The 26,099-nt window shown below is 39.2% G+C and overlaps 1 protein-coding gene across 2 annotated transcripts; it reads left to right on the forward strand.

Annotated features, from left to right (window-relative positions):
• Nucleotides 1-515: 515 nt before the first annotated feature.
• usp25 (ubiquitin specific peptidase 25) lies at nucleotides 516-24,567 on the forward strand. Of its 2 annotated transcripts, XM_079599797.1 has the most exons (26): nucleotides 567-802; nucleotides 2,891-2,968; nucleotides 3,088-3,232; nucleotides 3,989-4,112; nucleotides 4,236-4,398; nucleotides 7,434-7,520; nucleotides 8,629-8,766; nucleotides 9,548-9,624; nucleotides 9,915-9,988; nucleotides 10,975-11,126; nucleotides 11,709-11,836; nucleotides 12,428-12,523; nucleotides 12,804-12,968; nucleotides 13,055-13,278; nucleotides 13,373-13,443; nucleotides 13,537-13,765; nucleotides 14,031-14,267; nucleotides 14,346-14,485; nucleotides 15,946-16,113; nucleotides 16,662-16,757; nucleotides 18,119-18,297; nucleotides 19,159-19,237; nucleotides 19,622-19,701; nucleotides 19,996-20,119; nucleotides 20,952-21,147; nucleotides 23,593-24,567. In XM_079599797.1, the coding sequence occupies exons 1-26, from the start codon at nucleotides 761-763 to the stop codon at nucleotides 23,769-23,771; spliced, it is 3,471 nt and encodes a 1,156-aa protein (XP_079455923.1). In that variant the 5' UTR covers nucleotides 567-760; the 3' UTR covers nucleotides 23,772-24,567. The 2 variants fall into 2 exon arrangements, with proteins under 2 accessions (XP_079455924.1, XP_079455923.1); XM_079599798.1 differs by lacking the exons at nucleotides 15,946-16,113; nucleotides 16,662-16,757 and having other exon boundaries at nucleotides 516-802.
• The last annotated feature ends 1,532 nt before the right edge of the window (nucleotides 24,568-26,099 follow it).

Genomic DNA, 26,099 nt, shown 5'->3' on the forward strand with positions numbered 1-26,099 from the left:
AATAAGAATCAATCCTAAAATACATAAGCCAGATTGAACACCATATTTAATTATATATGGTTCTATATTTCTATATTATATATAATTCTATATTTTACACGCAGTCTGTGCAGGGTCATACTTTCACTGAACAGAAACAGCAGTGTCTTCTGTGAGAGAACTTTTACTTTCGTTTCATGCATGTTACAGAACTCATAGTCAGCTGACTTTGGCCTGTTATATGTAGGCTAGCAGGGAGTGATTGACAAGTTATCGCGTTAAAAAGCAACACAATTAGGCTAATTATAGACTATGTTAATTTTTTAGCTGTTTCGTGAATTGTTTTGTGTTTCATAATCGTTTGCTTTTTACATTGTGTGTGTGTGTGTGTGTGTGTGTGTGTTTCTCCTTAGGAAATAACAGTGGATTTTTTTTTGTCACCTCTTCATTAATTATTTATTTTTATTGCGTTGTTTATGTGTAGTGTTTTACGTGTTTCAATGTGTGCGTGTTTACCATAGACTGTAAAAAAATAGGTGTTTACTCAATCACTATGACGTATGGGCGGGCGCGCACGCGTGTGAGCCAGAGATTCCAGACCCAGCTAATGGATGTCAGAGATGTCAGATGTGTCTGTTCTTGTTCGTCATGGCGCCGTTGCAGCGAGGATGAGTACGGGGTTTTTCTTTTTTAAACTCTCCCATATTCTACTTCTCTAACTCCTGTATGCTGCGTTTTTACCCTCGAACCTGAGTCCATTTCGTCTGGATCGGAACCGGCCATGACCGTGGAGCAGAATGTCCTGCAGCAGCACTCTCAGAAGGTAACCCGCGCGCACCGCCCGAACACACAGACCCGGCTCGGCCCTGTTCGGTTCGGCTCGGTTCGTTCGGTGACATAAGGAGGTTTATGGTGGCGTTGAAAGTGCCAGTGGCTCAGTTTGATTGCTGCGGCCTAGTTATAGCGTCACATTAGCCGCGCCTCACGCTTTTGTGTTTATTTTTATTTATTGGAGCTTTTATGCTTAACGGTTTCACACTTATGACTTGTACATAAATTAAACAGTTTAAAACAATAAACAACTGTAAATAAAACAACACAACCCCGTATAACTAACAAAATCTGCGAAAAAGTATCGTTTTTGCTAACAGCTAAAGCTGCTAAACTTAACGTTACCCCTCAAAACGCACTGAAATCTCAGTGAAACTCTTAAATCTTACTAAATACCCCGCAAAGTCTCTGTTTGAGTGTTCAGAAGGGTAATGAGACATCTTGTTGAGTTTTTGTTTGATGTCGCTCGTGTGTTTATGTTCTGACACCCACACATCTGCTGTAAAATGTTTGTAAACATTAGGCATTTCATGTTCATTTGTGCCACATATTTGCGTTCTTTGTTCATTTATTTAATCTGTTTTTGAACACGAAACTTGTTCTTGTTGGTTTGTGTTTATGTGGGATTCAAATTAATCTGTTTGTAAACATACTTTTGTCTGTTCATAAACATTCGTTTTGTTTTGTGGGATTATTGCATTTGTAAACATTAGGGATTTCTTGTTCTTTGATTTTAATCTGGTGGGTCTTTTGTTTATTTTTGGCATTTTAGCTTTGTTCGTTTATTTAATCTGTCAAATATACACATTTAAATAGCAAATTTTGTAAATCGACTCTTGATGTCCGTTTTTCTTTTGTCGCATTATTTTATCTCTTTGAAAATATTAAAGTTTTCTTGTTAGTTTGTGTTGTGTAATAGTGTTTTTGTAGATTGAAATTGAATCTGTTTGCAAACAAATGTCTTTTTCTACTGGTTGTTTAATATGATCCATCTCAAGTGTACATTGATGGGTTGTTTTGGCCGTATAATGATCTATTTAGTTAAAAATAGGCTGATTATTCATCAGATTGTTATGTAGTAACTGAAGAAGCGATTTTGTGATCTTAATTACACAAGATGAGTTTTCAAACCTGAGTTGCAGCAGGTGGTGGGGAATATAAAACTGTGTATTTCGCATAAACTGAAAGGTTCAGCCGTCCTTATTTGGCACAGAGCGTGTGTTGCTTTATCATGTTACTGTTGAGAAATGTGTGTTACTTAGCCCAGTGAATCCACACCACAGTCAGGGAGGGGTGTGCCACCTTTAGTGTTGAGACGTGCCCGCTCCGCACACCACGTTTCATGTCATATCTTGAACGGAAAGGCATGCGATGCATCAGAAGGTCAGTGAAGCATCCCTTAGCCACTGGCTGTTCGATTATGTAATGATGTCAGTAACTCAAGACTTATTATGAGGCAAGCAGAAGAACATTTGTAGATTCGATAGAGCCCAAAACTAAAATGATCAGATGAGTAGAAACAAATCAGTCATACTGCGTTTCGGTCTTGGGAGGAGCGCTGCTGTTCCTCCTTCTTCGGCTTGGCACGGTCTATGTTTGACTCATGCTGTTCCTGATCATAGCCAGGACTGAGATAAAGGGCCAGTACTCTGTTTCCCATCCAGAGATGTGAGATGTTGTTCTGTTTGCAGTGTGTCCTGATGCTCCACAGTGATGCTGGTGACAGCAACCCGTTTGATCCTGGTCTTGCAGAGCAACATTTTTAACGTTTGATCCATTTGCCAACTTATTCTGCCAAAACCCACACATAGAGAGAAAAAAAGACCATCCGCAGTTAGCTTTTTTAAAATATGGCATTTAGTGTTGGGTGAACGAATATCATGCTTGCTCAATCAAAGTCTCAATCAAACGCATCTCTTGGGTTTTGATAACGTAAACATCTGACATGCAAATGACTGCAAAGCACACACAAATTAAATACACAGTATCAGTCGATATGAAGCTGTATAGAGGGGATGTATAGTCACAAGCACAGGAAAGGTTCATTTTGATTTACTTTTCTCTTGCGTTTTCCTCACAGCACCAGCAGACATTACTGAACCAGCTGAGGGAAGTTACTGGAACTACAGATGTTCAGCTGTTACAGCAAGCACTGCAGGTGAGCTTTCAGTTTCATTAACTCTATATATACTTGCTGCTGATTTGATAGATGGACTATTGTTTTCTCAAAGACAAGTTAGTTTCTTAGCGCATGTAATGAAAGGTGTTTGTGTCCAGGCCAGTAACGGTGACCTAGCCGAGGCGGTTGCCTTTCTCACCGAAAAGAATGCCAAGGTCCCGCAGCAAGATGAAGCCACCTATTACCAGACGGCCCAAATCACCAATGATAGATACATCAGCGTGGGCAGCCAGGCTGATACAAGTACGTATTTAAATCTAAGAACAATGATTGGCCGGAATCCATGGAAATATTATGCTGCTCTCTAGTGAAGTACAATGACATGACGCAAAGGAACCAGCTGTAAATGCTTTGTTCCCGACAGCCTGCAAAACCAGCCTGTTTTATAAGCAGTTCTAATATATATATATATATATATATATATATATATATATAAATATAAAAGACTAATTGTTTTAGATTTCAATCTGTATTTTGGTACCTGAACTTGAAAAGTGAGACTTTAGGATTGATTCATTAACTTCTAAACTGCAGGGGTGAATTTTGCTCTGCGGCGTCAAACCAGAGAATTAATCTTTTTGCTACACGTCTTGCTGAAAATCCTCTTTAGAAAAGAGAGACTGAAATGAGACATCATCATGTAACTCAATGGGAGTTTAGCTCTCTAATAAGTGCATGCACATTTTCTGAGAGAGCCAGACCTTTAAAGATCCAGCCTGCTGCTCCTCCCAGCTTGTTTTAAATGATTATGATACAAACCCCAGTCCTACCACTGAGAAAATGCTGACAGGGGGAATGTTAGTTTGGCATGCTTCCTCGTGTTTTTATTTGAGCTCTCGACGTGCTTTTTTCCTATCACTAAGACAGTGTGTTATAACCTTGTGAGCTGTCTAACTAATGAAATCTCAAACAGGCTGATTCATTGGGTAATATTTGAGCATTTTGACACTCATCGTTTGCTAGTAACTCACTTTGGGATGTTCCTGTGATTTTTTTCAGATGTAATTGATCTCACTGGAGATGATAAAGATGACCTGCAGCGGGCCATCGCTCTCAGTCTGGAGGAGTCGAACAGGGCCTTCAGAGAGACAGGCATCACCGATGAAGAGCAGGCGATCAGCAGGTGGGGTTTTAACTGTAGATTTCAGAATAAAATGAATCGCATAACAAGTAGAGTTGTATCAGAACTCTTTTATACACCGTGTGCGACCAGACAGAAGTGATGTTTGGTGTCTTTGTGCTTCAGAGTCCTGGAGGCCAGCATCGCTGAGAACAAGGCCAGCCTGAAGCGCACGCACACAGAAGTATGGAGCGATTCACCCAACCCGTACGACAGGAAGAGGCAGGACAACTGTCCCGTAGGGCTGAAGAACGTGGGGAACACGTGCTGGTTCAGTGCAGTCATACAGGTCAGAGTCAGCCGCTGTGATTGCTTTACAATTAGAAACACATTTGCTTATTTAATGAACTGAAAAACAACAAATGACAGTTTAATTCATTATTTTTAATTGTCTTATTTGATTTTATAATTCTCCAGACAGTTTCATTGTTAGTCTCACGTTGCAGATCTGATCTGAATGAAGCTGAGTTGGCCTTGCATTGCATTGCAAAAACAAAGAGATTATTTTAAGTATTAAAAAGTATAGTAAAGAAAAATTATACTTTTTTTTTTTTTTTTTTTTAAGCAAGGACGCATTAAATTAATCAAACAACAGTAAAGACATTTATAATGTTGTTAAAAATATATTTAAAATAAATGCTGTTCTTTTAAACCTTCTATTAGTCAAAGAATCCTGAAAAAAAATTATTATGGTTTTAAGCAAGTTAATTTAATTTAAGCAGCACTACTGTTTTCAACATTGATAATAATAAATGATTCTTGAGCAGAAAATCAGCATATTAGAATGGTTTCTGAAGGATCATGTGACACTATGGAGTAATGATACTAAACATTCAGTTTTGTAATCACAGGAATAAATTACAATTTAAAATAGAAAACTGTAATAATATTTTGCAATATTACTGTGTTTTTTTTACTCTATTTTTCATAAAATAAATGCAGCTTTAGTGAGCACGAGACATTAAAAAATCCTACCAACCTCAAACGTTTGAATGTGTGATTATATTGTTCACAGTAATGTCCAAGACTTGCATATCTGTTACCATCTCAAAAGTGACAATTGTAACTTCTGGCTTTATGTAGGGCTGGGCGATATGACCAAAATCTCATATCACGATATAAGTCATCTCATATCCCGATAACGATATATATCACGATATAGTACCTTTTCTGTAAATTCAATCAATTAATAATTTATATATATAATTACTACATGGAAAATACTTTAAGCATATATCAAATAAAAGAAAAGTTGATATATATATTGAGTATATATTAAGTATATCCTCAAAAATGTTTTATATATATATATATATTTTATATTCTCAAAAAAAAAATGGGCAAATGTTTGATTAAGAATGTAGAAATATAAAATATGAACGAAATTTAAAACACTTTTCAAAAACAAATGATTACAGGCCCAACATAAAATATTGCTATATAAAATACCAAATGTAAAAATGCAATGGAAGATGTTTAAAATGTAGCAGAAATCAGGGCTCTGAACCTGTTCAATGAACGAAAACAAACAAACGAAATTTTGACAGGAGCATAACCAGAACCGGAAACCAAATTAAATTTAATCGTTCTGAACAGACCGTTTATATACTGTCTATGGAACAGACACGCTTATTTGAAATGGCCATTACCCGGTTAACAACGTTATTTTATCGTTCTGTTAACTATTTTAATTTGCCAGTCAACCAATCATGTATTCAAATAGTACAGACTGAGCAAATGTGATATTGACGCATAGCCTATCCAACGTGAGTGAAATGCCCATGCTCAGCTGTCAGTCATCATTGATAAGTCGCAATGGGAATGCGCTGGCGTTAGTTTTCCATACTGTAAGTTGTCACCAACTGTCAAAAAATTAGGCCTACATTTCAGTGAAAATGAATAGCAGGTAATATGTAACTTTTTGTTTTTTGAAACCAGCGAAAATTGCAGGATAGTGTAGTAGAACATGGATCCACACAACGTCACATCACGCACTTAAAGCGCTTCTGTGAACGGAGAAAACAGAATAAAGCTAAATATATTAAAACTAATATATAGGCCTATATGCGAAATATAGGCTATTTGCCTTAAATAATTACAGATTAACAAAACGAAAGGAAGCATTTTGCTGAGCTTCGGATCATGCGACAGGGTCCAAAGTTCACAAAAAGGAAACCGAGATGTTAGAAAAGGGAACCGAGCTTGTTTTCTGTATTTTACGGCTTTACAGTTTTGAATTATTTCTTGCTTCTATCCGTATGACCATAAATTACGGAGTAACGGATTCCTGTTCCTGTGATCGCGCCGACGCTTCACGGCACGCGCACACGTTATTGCATTGCTAACTTGACATAGCAGCATGTTCATTATCAATATATAATAGTCAACCAAACATAAATAAATTTTACCAAATCATGTTCAGGCTACAGAGGTAGCCCCTCATTTAGGAACGAGCTCCTCAGTTTGTCCTGGCTGGTCCTGCTCGGAAACACCCGGTTCTATCACCCTTAACTCGCCATGTTATTCACGTTTCTGCCTGCATTCTCATGGCGGCGTGTAAGATTGCAGTCCTCCAAATGATGAAAAAAGTTTTGCCGTAAACAATGTTTTTTTGCGACACCACGATATGAACGATAGAGCATAATATGAATCGATAGACTTTTTATATCGTCCATCCGATATATATCGTCATATCGCACAGCCCTAGCTTTATGTATGTTATTGCTTTTATAAAACGTAGAGAACTGCAATATTATAAAATATACCTGGTTTTATATTTTATTATTTTTTATTTGTACATTTAATATCGTTTATTAACCTAACTGTAGGCTATTTATATTACCAAGCAACCAAGCATATTAATATAGCACTCATTTATGTGCGTATATCTGCTTTTATACAACGACTTTGAATGTGACTTCAGGTCCTACTGAGGCCTGATTGTTTGTGTCTGTTCGCGATGTCAGAACATGAACCATGTAGAGAGCTGAGTAATGATCGCTGAGTACTGTCACATGCTGTTTACCTCCTGTGTGTAACCTGACCCTGAAGAAGCCCCCGCTCATGTAAGAACCGCAGCCGCCCTGGCGCTCAGAGCTCTGTGCGTTTATAGATATGGACGAGGAGACTCTAAATGTGTGAATCTGTCACCAAAAACAAGACATCAGTCATTCACACTATGATACTGTAGCGACACTTCAACTGAGCGCGAGAAACATGCCAAATGCGTTTTGTTTGACGTATCATCACAAGGTTGTGTTGACATTCAGTGCTGGTACATACTGTTTTCAAACACTGATATTTATCTTTTTTTTTGTTTTCCAGTCTCTTTTTAACCTGCTGGAGTTCCAGAGGCTCGTGTTGCATTATTCCCCCCCTGCACGGATGCAGGACTTGCCCCGCAATCAGAAGGTGAGATTGCCGCCCGATACCCATGTCCACCGTGGTTAACAACAACTCGCATGCCATAAGAGCTTCCATTTCTCACCGAGACACACTTCCAGCAACTGTGACCTTGCTCGACCTGGCTTGAAAGCACAGTTGCATGCTGTGACATTATCGTGCTGTTACGAGCAGTGGTTTTCACCCATCTGACTGGCCTGTGACCAGAGGAGGTGAAGCAGAGGAAGTGCTTTATCAAGGTCCATGTGTTCTAGCTGTTTAACTGTCACATCAGCTCCTCCAAAAAGACTGTGTTTTTAAGTGGAAGAAGTAGTGGACAGTGTCCGGCTCAGCAGGCCAACTGCGGTCTTTGTGATTTCTGTCTTCGTGTATTTCTCTGGGGACCCTGAGCCTGCGAACGGGGTCAGCAGACATGGCCGCTAATCTGAGCTTAACCTCATCCACTGATAGAAGACCACAGAGCCCTGGATTCATTCTTTTCTCTCTCCTTATTGCTCATACTTTTTGTCTCCTGGTTTAGTGGAGAATCTCTTTCTAGACTTAATCTATTATCATTTAATACTGAAGAAGAAAATCCAGATCATGTGATCTGGTGAAGGTTTTTGACCCCTGTGTGGCATTGAGATGTTTGTAAGGCAAAGATCTCCTTAACTGATTGAAGACAGACCAAACTAATCAACTCTCATCATTAAAATTTACTCAACATTTAGCCATCATACCTTATATCCAGGGGCTGAAACTAACTTTTTGCCACACCTGCCAATGAAATGTACCGGCCATAAATATTAAACTTTTGTGACTATGCAGCACTGGCCCATCAACTGCCCCGAGTGTTGTTCATGTTTGTTCACATTCATGCATTGTTAGAATTCATAAAAATGTTACTGGCCAACTGGCGTGTGACACCGTTTTATATACTCACCAATGCGTGTTAATTTTAGGCCCTGCTTAAAGTTAACATTTTACATTTTTATGCGTTTGGCAGACGTTTTATCAGTTGCGTATTCATTGGAAATCAAAACCCATGACCTTGGGATTGCTAGTGCCATGCTCTGCTGTTTGAGCTGCGGGAACACAACGCATTTTAAGAATTTGGTCTCCATTTGTATTCCCACAGGAACACCGGAACCTGCCCTTCATGCAGGAGCTGAGGCGCCTCTTCTCCTTGTTGGTGGGTTCCAAGCGGAAGTATGTGGACCCGTCCCGAGCCGTGGAGATCCTCAAGGACGCCTTCAAGTCCAGCGAGTCTCAGCAGGTAAGGCACGGAAAGACATATAATAAAAAACTGGAGTGCTTCTGTGTAGACTCTAACATTCAGAACGTGGAGTTTGGGCTCAGTAAGATTTTGTAATGGTTTTAAGAAGACTCTAGCTGTATTCTATTTGAATATATTTAAAAATGTATTGCATTCCTGTGATGGAAAAGCTGAATTTTCAGTGTCATTACTCCAGTCCTCAGTTTCACATGATCCTTCAGAAATCGTTCTAATATGCTGATGAAACGTGATTATTATCAGTGTTGAAAACTGTTGTGCTGCTTAATTTTTCAGTTTTCTTTGATAAATAGAAAGTTAAAAAGAACAGCATTTATTTGAAATAGAAATCTTTTGAAAAATAAAAATTAATTTATTTAAAAAAAAAAAACTTTTGAATGGAAGTGTACAATAAAATGTAATCATTTACATTTTTCAAGGTTCAGCAAATGGATTACAATCATGAAATTGCAACATTTTATTGTGCAAGAAATCTAGATTAACATATCATAAGTGGGCTTCAGGGAAAAAACAAAATGTTACAAAAATAGGGACCTATTTATAGAGCTCTCAATATTTGTGCCATGGGTCAATCTGTTTTATACCTTCTCAGTATCATAGATAAGCCTGACCTTTTGATTAATATGGTGCATTATTGGCACATGTGCACTTAGTAAGAGAACAGACAAGTGCAAAATTGTTGTTCAAGGACCAATTGAGACCAGTTAAAACAAGAATACATGAATTTTGTTCAGGATTTGAATTGGTTTGTTTGTTTGTACAGCAGGATGTGAGCGAGTTCACCCATAAACTCTTGGACTGGCTGGAGGACGCGTTTCAGATAAAGGCAGAGGAGGACAGGTGAGATTCTGTACATCCTACCAGAAGATCTGGATGACCACAAGCTTTTCTCTGTATCTGTGTTTCTCTCTCATATCATTCAGAATGATGTATGACCACATGACAAATTCAGCTGGAACAGGCATTAATGATGATTAATGTGGTACATTAACCTGTATGACTTCAATTAGCACCGTTAAATACCTGCCGAATGCAGTCCTCGTGTGACTCCTACAGCCAAAGGACACTGACTCCTCTAGTCCCGAACATTTCCAGCCCCATGCGACTCTGTTTGCTCTTGTTCTACACAGGGAGGGAGAGAAGCCGAAGAACCCGATGGTTGAGCTCTTTTATGGACGTTTCCTGGCTGTGGGCGTCCTGGAGGGTGAGTATCCATCGGCTCCCCGAGGGTCATTGATGTGTGAGTGGTGCTGGGCTTATTAAACATGACAGCACTGATCATAGCTGGTTACATGCAGACTGCTTATTAGGTGACCTTTTTACCTTCTTAAATTGATTAGCATCGTTGTAAATCTAGTAAAACCTCACAAAAATGTCTGGTTTCTTATTTCAATTATTATTTCAATTTAGTTTTAGGATGAGTGTTTCGTATTTCTGATTAGATTAAGTCAATTATTAAGTACACTACCATTCAAAAGTTTGGGGTCAGTAAGATTTTTTTTTCAAATATTTTTTAAAGAAATTAATACTTGTAGTCTGCATGGATGTGTTAAATTGATCAAAATTGACAGTAAAAACATAATGTTACAAAATATTTTTATTTCAAATAAATGCTGTTCATTTGAGCTTTCTATGCATCAAAGAATTCTAAAAATAAAAATAATCACAATTTTCACAAAAAGATTTAAGTGTTAAAGTGAACTTGAACTGAACAAGTAAGATTTAACTGTTTTCAACATTGATAATATTTCTTGAGCACCAAATCAGCATATTAGAATGATTTCTGAAGGATCATGTGACACTGAAGACTGGAGTAATGAGGCTGAAAATATAGAAATAGAAAACAGTTATTTTAAATTGTAATAATATTTTTTTTATCAAATAAATGCAGTCTTTGGAAGCATAAGAGTTAAAAAAAAAAAAAAAAAAAAACTTACAGACCCCAAATTGATTAGTATTTGTATGTGCGAGTGAATGTAAGGCCATAAACATATTCTGCGCAAGTACATTAATGCAAATGATTAATGTAGCTATGCTGTCTCAATTTGTTATGCATGTTTTTGCATTACATACTTTCACTGTGATGCATCCATATGGTGCCCATATGATTACATGGATAAGATAAGAGATTAACATTATATATCAGTATTTAAAGTCAATGATGCGACGCGAGCGTGTGTGTGTTCTCAGGAAAGAAATTTGAGAACACTGAGATGTTTGGGCAGTACCCTCTCCAGGTGAATGGCTTCAAAGATCTACACGAGTGTTTAGAGGCAGCCATGATTGAAGGAGAGATCGAGTCTTTGCATTCTGCTGAGAACTCCGCCAAATCAGGACAAGAGGTTTGTAGAGATGTTGTCTCTCTTTTTTTTCATCCCAGTGTGCAACAATACCCTTAAACACTTAAAACTGTCCTCATATTCCTTCTGTTGGCCATCCAATCACAATCATTGAGGTGAAGAAAAAAACAAAACATGTGACCTCTGACCGAGATGTTACATAATGGCTTTTCAGTCATCAGTGCCGCCCTGGGCAGATCCCTTTGCAGCTGCTTCCTGCTAATTACTTCAGCTGAGTGCAAATAAAGAAGGAGATTCTCTGGTGTACATTATTCTGGGCACCAACAGGCTGGGATGTTAATGAAAGCCCAGCACACTGTTTCTCTCTCAGAATGTGATCAGGCCACCGTGCTCATTCCAGCTGTCAGCATGGGGGGCGGAGCTGGGATGGGTCACATGGTGGGCCTCTCATGGAGCATGCTGGGGTTAAAAGACTACTACAGACAGATTTTTTAAGAAAAAAACCTTAATATCGAATCAAAATACATTTATAGCCATTTTTCTCACTTGTTTCTCATTATTGGCAAATGAGAAGTTTGACTTTAGTTTTTGTATGCACATTTTTGCTGTCTTTTCTTTTTCCAGCACTGGTTCACAGAACTCCCACCAGTTTTGACCTTTGAACTGTCGAGGTTTGAGTTTAATCAAGCCTTAGGCCGACCTGAAAAGATTCACAACAAGCTGGAGTTTCCCTCTATGCTGTACATGGACAGGTTAGTGCAATTTACTTTCTTCTTTTCCCCTCTCCAAACTACAGTGGTCAACAGTTTGAAGTGGATCAAAACCTTTCATTAAAGTTATACATGCATTTTGAACAATAACCGATCTAGTCTTAGGAAAAATTTGATTCACTTTTTGATCCACTTCAAATGATGACTACTGTAGTTCAAACTGAAAACCTTCAAACTTCCAGCTTTTAAAACTACTTCAAACTTTCTGGTCAGGCTTTCTCAAGCAAACATCAATGTTTGTTTTGACAAACCTTTTTATCTAGTTTCATAATGTTCTTTTTAAGATCTTTTCCTTTAGTAGTAGTCTATTTTTTAAAATGTGTTTTGTAAAATGGGGGAACATTTCTCATTGACCTGCACTGTTCCCTAGTCAAAGTCAAAACAAAATCAATGACATCATTGTAATGTTTGTGTTTTTTTTAAATTGTTTTGATAGTTGTTTTTTGATGCCACATCACATAAAGAAGCAATTGTATAGTACTTGTATAATATAGTGTATGTATATTGAACAATACAAGCAAAACGAAAATGACTTCCAGTTTTCAGTGAATTCAGTTATGCGATTGATTTCAGGTACATGGACAGGAACAGAGACATCACGCGGATAAAACGAGAGGAGATCAGAAGACTAAAAGAGCACCTGACCGTCCTCCAGCAGCGACTGGAGAGGTTTGTTAACTCTATTTAACCTCTGCTCAGATCTAGAGCTAACCTGCTGTTAACTTGCATAGCAGGAAAATCTCAGATTTCAACATGAAAGATGCTGTTAATGGAAAGATTAAAGTCACATGCTGAGGTTTGGCTGTAATTTGCCTGAAGAATGAGTATGAGGAGACCGACTGACTTTCTTTTTTCGTATTTCTGCTGTCGGCCTATAGACAGCCAACACTTTTTCTTATTTGAGATCTGTCTCTTCCCCCCCCCCCCCCCAAAACGTTCTCTATGACAGGTATCTGAGCTATGGCTCAGGGCCCAAGCGGTTTCCTCTGGCCGATGTTCTCCAGTATGCCATGGAGTTTGCCTCCAGCAAGCCTGTGTGCACGTCACCCGTGGAAGACATTGATACAACAGCACCACCTGGTGGCATGACTGCACAGCTGCCACCTCCAGCAAGGCAAGTTTTTCCCCCAACTATTCCAAGAGGGAAATATTATTTAGTATAGTTCTGAGATATTCAAGTGTTTTCTGCTTGGACTTCAGCGCAGGGGATCAACCGGATGCGTCCGTCTCACCCGAGGGCTCCAGCTCTGGTCTGCAGGCTCAGCAGCAGCAAAGGGTTTCGATCCATAAACCATTCACTCAGTCTCGCGTGCCGCCGGATCTACCCATGCACCCCGCCCCACGAAACATCACAGATGAGGAGCTGCGGGTGCTGGAGGGCTGTCTGCACCGCTGGAGGAGCGAGGTGGAGAATGACACCAGAGGTACAAGCAAGCATGCATGCAAACATGTGCTCACACTGATGTCCTGTTGCTTTGGGATTTATAAATGTGCGTGTTTCTGCCTGATCTGTGTCAGATCTGCAGGCCAGCATATCCAGAATCCACAGAACCATCGAGCTCATGTATTCTGACAAGTCCATGATGCAGGTAAGAAGCTTTTTTGAGATCTCCGATAGTTTACTATCCATCTCAGAAATGACCCCAGAATGTGTTCATCTTGTACTTGATGCTGCGTTTTAGGTGCCGTACCGGCTGCATGCCGTTTTGGTCCACGAGGGTCAGGCAAACGCAGGTCACTACTGGGCGTACATCTACGACCCACATCACCGACAGTGGATGAAATACAATGACATTTCAGTGACAAAGTCGTCCTGGGAGGAGCTGGTGCGAGACTCGTTCGGTGGATATCGCAATGCCAGCGCATACTGCCTCATGTATATTGATGATAAAAAACCCTTCCTTATTGAAGGTAACCTCATCTGCATGTGCTAATTTTTGATTCTCCTATGACCTATTAGGGTATTTTAAAAGGAAAAAAAAGATTTTTAAATAAATGATGTTGTTTTTTCATTTAGACAAGTTTTTTTGTTTTTTTTTATGTGTAGGGATCAGTTTTAAATAGTCTGTTGTAATTGTAATTTACTTTATATTAATAAGACAGCAGGTAACATATGTTCTCATATAAATAGATGGATGTGTTTGAAATGCTGACTGTCTGCTTATGTGTATCTCAGAGGAGTTTGATAAAGAGACGGGGCAGATGCTCAGCGGCTTGGACAAGCTCCCTCCTGATCTAAAGGAGTATGTTGAGGGGGATAACAAGCTCTTCGAGAGGGAGATGGAGGAGTGGGACGCTCTACAGGCCCGCAAACTCCAGCAGGAGAAACTGGCTCTGGCCGCTGCGGCCGCCGCCGCCGCCAGTGTGGCCGCCCAGCCCATGAGCACTGAACCCTGCCCTCCAGACAATACCGGTGAGCCGAGTCTGTGGATATACTGTCTGAGACATTCATCTTTAACTCAAGGAAACTCATTCTCTGCTTCCTCAACAGCCCCTCAGCATGACCCCGAGTACATGGAGCAGCAGTCGCCCACCGGAGACTCCAAACACCTGCAGGAGGACACGCAGAGGGCCATCAGCAAAGCGGCAGCTGAGCATGATGAGAAGAGTCCAGAGGCCCTGCTCAACACAGTAAGACATACACAAACACACGATGAACCAGATCTGGGTCCTTCAGATGGTTCTGGAGACCAAACACGGAGAGAAAGTGCTCCTTTGTTGGGAAAACATTGTCTACAAATGTGAAGTCATGGCAGTAGGTCTAAATTGTGTGGGTTTAGTTTTCAAGAAGGGAAAGTATGCGTTAGTTTTCATCTCATGCTATTTGTGCTTTTTTCACCTGTCTTATGAACATGTTGGACTTTGGGTATTTGGCTCTGATCACTCAAATATCCAAAAAAAGCTCTTGATCCATGTTGTGTTGCATTCACGCTTTGCTGAATGAATGTGATTCTTTCCATCTGAACGTGTAATTATTTTCTATGCTCAACTACTTTCATATCTAAGTTTAATATGCAGATACAACTAAGTGATTAATAAGAGGTCTCATTTCGAAGGCTATGCCCTCCGAAGGTTGCATGTGTTAGATAAATCTCATTTCAGATAAATTAAGCATTAATGCAATTGATAAGGCGTAAATTAATGTCTTTTCTTTCTTACTTTGGAATGTAATGATTACTTTTCTGAATTGAGACAGCCCAAAAAATGACATACATCTTACAAATGCAACCTCTTGAGGGCATTTGAAATGAGACACACAGCCATAGTTTGATTATTGCTTCTATTGTTCTCCTCAGTGTTAAGTCTCTTTGTATAAAACTACTAAATGATTAAATTATTTCCCTGAACAAGCAAAACTGTTTGGGGCAGAGCTATTTGTTTGCTCAGTCAATCGCAAACATTATCCCAATTCAGTTTGGTAACACTAGTGGCCAAGTGTGCCACACACGTCCTGAAAAGTGAAGCCAAATCATTTAATTCTCCCCCTGGTGGTTGGCTGCAGTATATGTCATAAACCCCACCCGCTCCATGTATTCGAAAAGGATGCGAGCCAAACTAAAATATCCAATTACACGTCAAATAATTTTGCCCCAAAGATGGTTTCTGTCATTTTGGGTATTTCTTATCACGCTGATGTATGTTTGGTTTTAGTTATTTAATACTATAAAAACGGAGTGTAACGTCATGATTGACAGCTGTGCTTGCGATTGAGTCTTCAAGAGTGGGTGTATATAGACGGGACCTTGATACCGGCTCCACCTCAGGATCACTGTTGTGCAGACTCTAAGTGACGTAATTGCAAGGGCTGTTTTTGGAATATATTTAGGCTTCATTTTTTTACAGTGGAAGGAAGTGGGGACTAGTCTATGGTAGTGGCGTAGAAACGTCACACTTTAGCTTTAAAGTAACAAGTCTGATTCAAACAAGGGCAGTTTGTATCAATCATGTTCTCATTTATATATACAAACTCACTTTGTAGCAAGAAAGGCTGGATTAGTTTACTCACAAGTACATGCTTTCTCAGTTCTGCTGGCCCACATTCTTTTGCGGCGAGCTACTTTTTTCCCTCTCTCTGTCTCTCTTTGTCTCAGTCATCTCATCCCGACAGCGAGGTGACCTCTGACCCCTGCCCTCCCCCTGACCCTGAGCAGGACGACTCCGCCTCCTCTCCTCCCGCGCCTCAGCGGGTGGTGGAGGTGGCCATTCCTAATGTAGGAACCTTCGTCATTCAGTCGAAGGAGGGAGGTTATGATGATGAGGTAGAGTTCTTGGAGGCATTTGGTCATGAGAGTGCTGCCCAAAAAATCCCAGCATCCCTTTCACAACCTGCTCTGGCTTGCCAAACCCATTTCCGATTAGTATTACTTGCAATTTACTCCCACAGGACTCCCAAACAACTAATTTAGCCCCCTGTAAAACCTTACAGAATAGAATATCCTTCCATTTTGCCTGATTTCTTCTTTCTTTGTGAAGCATGTAGCAGAAGCTTCAGATCATTGTGCTGTTTATTTTTATTTTTATTTAACACCTACGCGGCTCACTATGGCATTAATAACTAATTTAAAGAAGCAAAAGACATATTAACCTGCATGATGATCCTGTTTTAAATGTTTAATCATCCTAAAATGCTGTGGGCATGATCTCGAATTAGCTTTTCTGTACTAAGCTAATTAATTTACTTCAATGGGTTGGGTTGACTTGAGTTCATTCACTGGTGGCTGAGCTGTGTTGTGATTGGCATGCGGACTGCCCAATGAGAGTTTTGGAGGCGTGGCCGGTGTAGTAATAACCTTCCCTCCTTGGGCAGGCGATGATGACCCCAAACATGCAGGGTATCATAATGGCCATTGGCAAATCCAGGAGTGTTTATGACAAGTGTGGGCCTGAAGCAGCGTTCTTCAAGGTACATGACCTGCTGCATGCCACACCCCCTGTGCATCTCATTAGCTCTGACCACACCCCCTCTCCCTGAGCATCTCATTATTATCTCTGTGAGCTCCCTTTTTATACTGAACCCTCTGTATCCTGTTTTAATATGCAAATGAGGTTCTTTATATTACCGTAGATAGAGAAGTGTGTGTAGGTGAGGTTCTGTGGGTGATGCTGACACACAAGATTGGATCAACACAAACCTCCAGTACTTTGACAGCACTAGTGTCATCGATACCAATGTATAATTCCATGTCAATTATTTGTAATTAATTTATTTTTATCTAGTTGATAAGTATACTGTTCTATTTAAGTAAAAACACAAAATAGTAATTTGTAAGATAATTTGTTTTTGTTCGGTTTGGCAATTAATTTGTAATCAATAATTATAATAAAAATATTTGTGTAATAATAATTATTTATACTAAATCATTTGATATATTTACTAAATATTTGTTTTTATTTATATTATTTAAAGGGGCTTTATGTAGAGTTGTTATTAGTGACACCCGGTGGCTGTTAAGTGAACTGCAGTAAATCTCCCGGCAAAAACGTCCGAAATCTTTCATATAAAAATCAGTCCACGGGTTTTCATAGACAACCTAGAAAGCCGGGAAGGTCTCGTTTTTTTAAGTTTTATTACAAGCTGTTTACACATTTGCAATAAAAAAAGTGATTGGTACAAATTCATACATATAGCCCCTTTAATAATTAATATATTTGTTATAAGGTTTAATCATCATTTTATAATAAATGTAGAAACTTCCCTTACACTTAAATGCTAAATCTCATGTCATTGCATTATGCTTCATGTCACACTGCGCCATTCGGGTAATCTTCTGAAATTCCTAAATGATGATCCTGAGGTACTGCAGTACTTTAGCCGTCAGTATACTGTGCAATACTTTGACCATCTGCTGTCAATTGCTGCTGTGTGTTCTGAAGAGTTTTGTCATTTTAGACAATGCATTATTGTGTACTTCACACAACATCGCAAAATAAATTGAGTATTATTTAAAATCTGTGCATTTAAAGACAATTCCATTAAATAATTTAAGATCGTAAGTGGTTGTTTTATTGTCAGATCTCTAAAGGCCTCTATTGTTTTGTGTCTTCACTGATGTCCAGCTGTGTATTGTCACTCTGCACGCAGGCTGTTTTTACTACAGTCACTATTTTTTTATCTTCTTGTCTAGATGGAAAGATTAAGTTATTTTCTTGCTCATTTAAAAAAAAATTCGGACACTTTCTTCTAAAGAAACATGCACATCTATCTCTAACTCCCTTTTTCTTTCTCTCCTGCTTTCTCTCTCGGCTTCTTTCTCTCTGTAACAGGCAATGAAAGTAGAGTACACTCGTTTACTGAGGTTCGCTCAGGAGGACACACCCCCTGAGAGGGACTACCGGCTACAACACGTCATTGTTTACTTCATACACAACCAGGCACCCAAGAAGATCCTGGAGAGAACTCTGCTGATGCAGTTCGCGGACAGAAACCTCGGCTTTGATGAGAGGTACAAGTTAAATAAACCATCTCTCTACAAACTCCAAAGCATATCTTTCAAATTCAAGCAAGTGCAAAATAAAATAATTGCTTTTTTACACTTGGTTTGATTGCTTAATTTAACAAAATAGTTAGTTAACTCAAGAGAAGTTTATTTTATTTTTTAAGATTTTTTAAGTGCTTGCTTGATTCCACATAGCTCAGCTCTAAAAAAAATCTTTATAAAATGTGTTTAAAAAATACAGTAATCATTTACAACTTTCTTTCATACTTTTGCTGTCACTGTTTCTAACAGGCTTGGCCCTGAAATGCCCTTTGATTTCACTTTTGTACGGCGATTGTATTCTACAGTTAGTTGAGCGTCACATTGACAAATATGAAAGACGAGCGTTTGCCACTCACAATGCCGTAGCTTGACAGAACCGCCTTGCTTATAACTGATTGATTTTAGAAGACGGGAACCCTATTCCAAAGGCCAGTTCCATCTCAAGCCTCCCAGACTTACAAAGAGAGTGATTATCAGCTTGTCACAGCAGTCGCTGCTGTTTCTGATCATTGTGTTGTCAAACCGCTTCCTGTCTGCGCCGCCCGAAGGCTTTTGTCTCGTTACACAGTCTCGTGTGTCTCCAGAGCAGACTGCACGCTCCGATGAGGAGCGTGATCCATATTCATAAGCAAATTGATTTCTTTCTCCTCTATTTTGAGCGAGGTAATTAGATTGATGTGAGCCTGGCCCCAGATGCGACGCTATCTTTCCATTTTGTTTTGGGTAATAAAGTATGATTCATGGGCAGAGGACGCAGCTCGTTCCTCAGAGCATCTCATGAGTCACGCCTGAGCTCTAACGTGGCGGCCCTGTTCTTCCCTGCAGGTGTAAGAGCATCATGAAGGTGGCACGTGCTAAACTGGAACTCATTAAGCCTGACGAGGTGAACATGGAGGAATACGAGGTGAGCGAAACGCTTCTTAATCGGGGTCGGGCTCCGTTCGGAATTTAATTGTGAATGCTAAGTCAGTTTCTGGCTTCAATGAAATGACGATTCTGCATCTTGTTTACACAACCTCAGTTCAATTTATGTTTTGTCGCAAAACTTGTTAGACTAATGACTCTATAAGCATTTTGCGTAACTGTTGAATTTCTTAAAAATTGCAATTTAGTGAATTAATCTTTAAAATTCCAGTTCAGCTTCCTGTGGGGTATAGCCAATAAAAAAAACAAGTAATGAACAAGTAAAAGTTGGACAAATAATGGGATACTGAGGAGAAGTAAAAAGTTTGCATCTTTTGCTACTTTTCAACTGTACTTGTTATTTATGCCCATTTTTTGGACACAGATGTGGCATCAGGATTACAGGAATTTCCGTGAGACGACAGTGTTCCTGTTGATCGGCCTGGAATTATTCCTGAAGAAAAGGTGATGCTTTAGTCATGAATTTCTTTATTTTTATCTTAATGTACATTGTCTATGAAAACAATTGATACGAAGAAGAAAGGGGCCCTTTCCAGAGTCCTTTTTTATAATATCTCCACTAGATGGCAGCATACTCTGTTTTATTAACGCTAGCCACAAAAACAGTAATTGCTTCAAAAAACATTTAGCATGTAACGGTTTAATTATTTATTTATTGCAAATCTGTCATCTTATATATTTCAATTACAAATAAGTACTGTGAGGTATTAAGATTTTCTTTTCACCTTTTTACTGCAGTTACGTGGAAGCGTTGATGTACCTGATCTACGCCTATCAGTTCAACAAAGAGCTCCTGGTGAAAGGCCCATACAGAGGCCACGATGAAGACCTGATAGCCCATTACCGCAGAGAGTGCCTGCTAGTGAGTGAATTAACCACCACCTCTTAACCCGCATCTATGACCGGATCAAACTGTGCCCCTAACAGCTCCCAAACACGATGATGCACACGCTTTCCTGTAAACATTGTTTCTAATGCCAGTGACTGGAACAAGTCTGGTTAGCTTTTCAGTTTAGAGTGCATTATGGGCAATGGTTTGCATACGTGTGGTTTTGCAAACATTTTAAGTCCAAAATGCTGTTTTCATTTCCTGTCAAACTTTCGATTAGGGTGAAGTTTTTCATACTTTTATGGCATTTGGATTCACTTTAGGTTTAAAAGCTGAAAGTTGAGTCTTCTATTTGTTGCTGTTGTAAATCAGCTGTAATAAAAGTTTGCTTTGACTTCCATTCCTCCCCGTCTAGTACGGCTGTACCCGGTGACCCCGCGCGGCCATTGTGCTCGTAATATAATCATCAGTCCTGGAATAGGAAGCATACTGCGCTCAGTGTGTAAACACATTAGCGGGAAGCACGTCGCTGTCCTTGTTTTACCTTTTGCGAGTGCTGCATAGGCCTCGACTTCATCTCAAGCTGTGCTGTTTACCTTTGCTCGCTTTAATTGGAAATACTGCTAACATTGACATAGCTAATGTACTGCAATTTATTCGTATTCTAGCTAGTTGCTAATTCCAGCAGGATGGCGAAAGGGGTAGCCACCGCTTCTGAAGTTTTAGTGCGTATAATTGCAGTGGCAAAGAACATCAGCTTTTTACGTCAGCTTTTTCAACGTCTCGGATGTTTTTGTGAAAGGGACAAAGGTTTGCGGACTGTGTATTGATTTAATTTTCTTGTCTTTTTTTGTGTGTCCCGCAGAAGTTGAATGAGCACGCAGCCGCCCTGTTCGAGACCGGCGAGGAGACCGAGGTGAACGCGGGTCTGAGCATCATGAACGAGCTGGTTGTGGCCTGTATTCCACTACTGCTGGTGGATGAGATGGAGGAGAAAGACATGGTGGCCGTGGAAGACATGAGGAACCGTTGGTGCTCATACTTGGGCCAGGAAATGGAGCGTAAGTCTTCAGGGTGGGATCGTTTGAAATCTCACGATTTGACTAGATCCTTGGGGTCGCCATCGAAGCGATTCTCGGTTTTTAATCATTTCGATTTAATATAGCTAAACTATTTAGTACAAAAATAAAAAAATTGTTTCACATCTTTAATTTTTGCATTATAGTGTTCAATCAGAGTCTCAGTTTTTTTTCTAACCTTAAATTTAATCAATAAATTAAATTAGAGTAATAATACTGTTTAGTGATGCTGACAAATCAAATGAAACTAATCTTTGGCATAGTAGCTGTAATATTGAACATTTTAAAGGGGTCATGACATGAGAAACCAAATTTGCCTTGATCTTTTGGTATATAAGAGGTCTTTGTACCATTAAAACGTCCTGCAAGTTTCATAGCTTAAGACGTCCTCCCCATTATAAACGAATCATTTATTTAATCAAGCTCTAAATACAGCTCGTTCTGGATCCATGGTAAGAAGTGACGTCACGGTACGAAGTGACGTACCAGCGTTTGCATATAGACCGCCTCCGGCAAAAGACAACTACGCTTAAAGCGCAAGACAACTACGCTCATTTCGTATCGTTGTCGCGCCCGCGCGCCGCGCGCCTCACAAGTGTTCAGTCGACGGACGGACAGCGAGAGGGTCTACTCTGTGTACAGGGAAAGTACGATGCCGCAGATGTGCTGTTCCTGGCTGTGGACAAACAACATCTTTGAATACGCTGCAGAAAGATCCAGTCGTCAGGGAAAAATGGATGCACTTTATTTTTTACGGACGTCTCAGTCACGGCAGTGTTCGTTTAAGCGTTTGTTCTGTACATTTTAAGGATGACTGTTTTGAGCTTTGCCAGAAAACTGTTGCTCAAAGATAAGTCCGTGCCGACTATTCTGGGCTTAACATCGACGACGCAAACTGTAAGTAATGTATTTAAAACTTTAAACTACTTTTTAAATACGCTGAAAGATCCAGTCGTCAGGGAAAAATGGATGCACTTTATTTTTTGCGGACGTCCCAGTCACGGCAGTGTTCTATACATTTGAGGATGACTGTTTTGAGGAAAAAATCCCAATATGATGCTTGGCTTTGCCAGAAAACTGTTGCTCAAAGATAAGTCCGTGCTGACTAACGTATTCTGGGCTCAATAACGACGACGCAAACTTACTTTTTACCATGGCTAATATAAACACATTTGTATAAGAGAATCGTGATAATATGTCGCCTTTCTAGTAGGCCTACATGTGATAGAAAATTAAAAATGTTGCCTTTATCAATGCTGCATCTTCAAAGATGGCCTGTCTGTGCATGCATTTTTGTCCGTGGTACACTCTATCATTTCATTGGAATTAGTTAAATAATGTTAAACTCTTAGCAAATTAAGCTATAGGATAATTATGCAACAATAATCCGTTTTCAAGTGTCTCGGGTTAATTTTTTTTTATTAATTTAAAATAGTTTCACTTTCCATGTGGACACGGGCTGATCCAGTCTTCGTTGTTGTGGTGATGGTTCATTTTCCGCTGATTCCGGCTTAAACATAATAAGGTTTTATCATTGCAAGAGCCATCGCTTCGCATGCATCACCCGCTATTAAACAGTTGCGCCGAATCCGCAAATGTTCTGGCTGGGGGCGTTAATAATTGATGCATAGGCACTGACGTTAGCCAATCATAACAGTGGGCGTTAACACTGAACTCTTAAAGGGGAAACACCCCCAAAACAGACTGTTTGAATCAGAGGATGAGAAACAGGTTGGGAAAAGGTCATAAATCACTACATTTTAAAAGTTTTTTGTAAAAAAAACTATAGTAATACTATAATTGCACCTAAGGGAACATAATAATAAAATAAAAAAACCCATGTCATGACCCCTTTAACACATAACATATTTTAAATATTGAAAATATTAAAAAATTGTATTTACACAGGCTGTTTAATGCAGCTCAGGTGGGATAAATGCATTTACTCTGCAATTACAATTGCATAAATAATACTATAATATTTGCTTTAAAAAATAACATTTTGAATATAGACATATGAAAAAAAAAAAGGAAATGGTTTAAATATGATTCTAAAACCATCAGTAGGTGTTTGCAATTTCCTGTCTTAATGAGTCATTGAAACATTCAACTCGAATTCATTCAAAGCGACCGGTTCATTTTGCAGTCATGAAGTGTGCGCTCTATAAACTGTCCGGATGCTGCACTGCAGAGGACTTCTGCTTTTTTTTGTTCTGACAACGTTGTTATTATGGTAACTAACTAACATTAACATAATCCATTTTTTAAAACTGAGAATCGACTTAAATCGGTAGAAGGCAGAAAAGTGACTTCATCATATGAATAGATTTTTTTTTACCCCCTACCCCTGGTAAGTCCACCTTACAGATACTTTATGAGCTTTTTATGTGCCACACACACTCAAACTTGTGTCCTTTTCATCACCAGCTAATCTGCAGGAGAAGCTCACCGACTTCCTGCCCAAGCTGCTCGACTGCTCGACCGAGATCAAAAGCTTACACGACCCGCCCAAACTCCCAGCATACTCCACGCTGGAGCTGTGCGAGCGTTACGGCCGGGTCATGACGTCGCTCACCCTGAGTCGGACCCCCGCAGACGGCAGATGAGCTGCGCGGACTTTATCTCCCCTTCACTAACACATGCCTTCCTTAAAGCAGGGCTTTCCCAAACCTACCCAACTTTCCTTTCTCTTTTGCTGCTAGAGATTTTAACTTTATCCTTATTGGTATTATTAATATTATTTTGAGGATTCTGTTATATTTTAAAGCTAATGCAACAGTAAGAACGGTGTGAAACTAAGCAGAGACAAAGTATAGTTCACCTAAAAATAAGTTTGGGCATCATTTACTTGCTTTATGTGGTTCAAAACCCGTATGAAAAGGAGAGCAGAGCATTCAAGCTGCTGTAAGTGGATGGGGACCAGAGACAACCGCGGTCACCATTTATGTTAATTATATTGAAAAGAAGAAAGTCATACGAGTTCTGAGTGACATGCGGGTAAAGATTTGTATTTATTTTTGAGTGAACTTTTTTCAAAGTGAAGAGTGGTATCGTAGTGGTGCTTTAGACATTGGCGCATGCAGCTTTAGCTTTGTGAAACGAGGTTGAGGATTCATTTCAATATTTAGTTTTATTTAGTTTTATCCCTCCCCCCTCATTTAACATAAGAACAACTTGCCACACCGCCCTCAGTTTGTTACAGTGTTACTGCATTGTTTTGTTTTGACTTTCTAAGGACAGTAAGACAAAAAGCTGGAGGTTCTCAGACGGGTCTGTGCACCTGACAACTGGGACTTTAACTCAAGTTTTAAGTGCTGTGGTTGGCAGCCATGGGACATACTGTGGCTTGTTAATACATTGAGAGAATAAAGTTTTATTTATGGCTCTTTTAGGCCAAATACATATTTTTTTAAATGTTCCTAATCTTTATTGAACTTCGCATTGAATGAAACTGTGCTGTGCTACTTTGGGTATCTCAAAGAGAACAGAGTATGTTTTCCCCATGGACTCGGATAGATTTGTCTGCACCTGAATCCTTTTTTAGACTCTTCCTGAGTTTGTTTTACCATAAGTTTGTTTACCAAGAAGTTTCTTCGATACAGAAAAAGCCAGGTATAGAGTAAAAAGGCACAAACACTATTGCTCTCCCAAAGAAAACCGATAAGAACACAGTCCTATACTGAAGTACACAGTACTCTACTATACTACAGTCCATCGCTGTGCATTCATATTATAATGTGCAGATTGAACATGCTTTGTTGCATTTTTTTCAAGATAGCTTTAAAGGGGTTTTGATGCCAAGCATCAACTAGAATTAAAAGTTTAGCATTCAGACAGGTGGAAAACTCCTGAATGGATGCACTGAGCATTACCATTGTACATACTTACACCTTTATGTTTGTGTCAAAGAGTGTGATTTTCTTTTTCTTTTTTTGATCAGAGCAGCTTGTTCAGTGCATATGACTTTAAAGGCTATTAAACAAAGCTGACACAAATAAACAAACCAAAACTCACTGTAAATGCATGATTCTCTCTGATTTAATGTACTGATCCACAAGTGAGCAATTTGGGGAGAGGTGTATGACACCGACTACGCCTACACGTTTGTAATACCCATTCTATTTGTGCTTTAAATGTCTGTTTTATGCAATTTTTTGTCTTTTCATAGCTATTATTCTTATTCTGGATGACATAGTACAGTACATTTGAACAAAATGGGTAAAATTATGAGCAGCCATCTTTAAAATATGAAAGCAAGAAATATGCTTTCTCTGAACTGTTTTATTGTATTAGGATGCTTTCACACTTGGTTCGATTGCCTGGTCCGAATTCGAGTTCGATTGCTCCCCCCTTTCTGCCAGAACTGTGCACTCAGTGACCCACTTTAGAAATAAGGTCACTGATGGAGAGATGCAGCAGAGCCGTCCTTTATCACAGGAGACTAGCCAAAGATCTGCTTGCTAAACAGAAAGGAACGAACTGACCAAAAGCACTAAATACGATTTCTTCTATGTGGATTGACAGCATACTCTATCACTCAAATCCAGCATTAAAAGCTTGATTACTGCATGAAGGTAAGACCAAATATGTGTTAAGATCAAGTTGCATTAATTTTTTATTAGTAGCCTATTATTTGAAATTTGGCAATGCGTGGAAAAACTAAACAACAAAAATAAAAAGTAATAAAACATAAATCCTGGTTTCGATCAACTCATTCAGCGAGAATATTAAGCGCTCATATAATTTCGTGATAAATACTTTTTTTATTTTTTTTTTATTTTTTTTTTATTTTATTTTTTTATTACTCATTACTCAAACGTAAATAACAGTATACAAAGTATACAAAACACACAACTCAATATTACCCTTGCCAGGGGGATAGGCATCACATACATTCAAACAAATTGTAAGTTATACAAATATTTCTAGTTTTC

The sequence above is a fragment of the Phoxinus phoxinus genome, assembly GCF_949152265.1.
Source record: "Phoxinus phoxinus genome assembly, chromosome: 23".
Taxonomy (NCBI): Eukaryota; Metazoa; Chordata; class Actinopteri; order Cypriniformes; family Leuciscidae; genus Phoxinus; species Phoxinus phoxinus.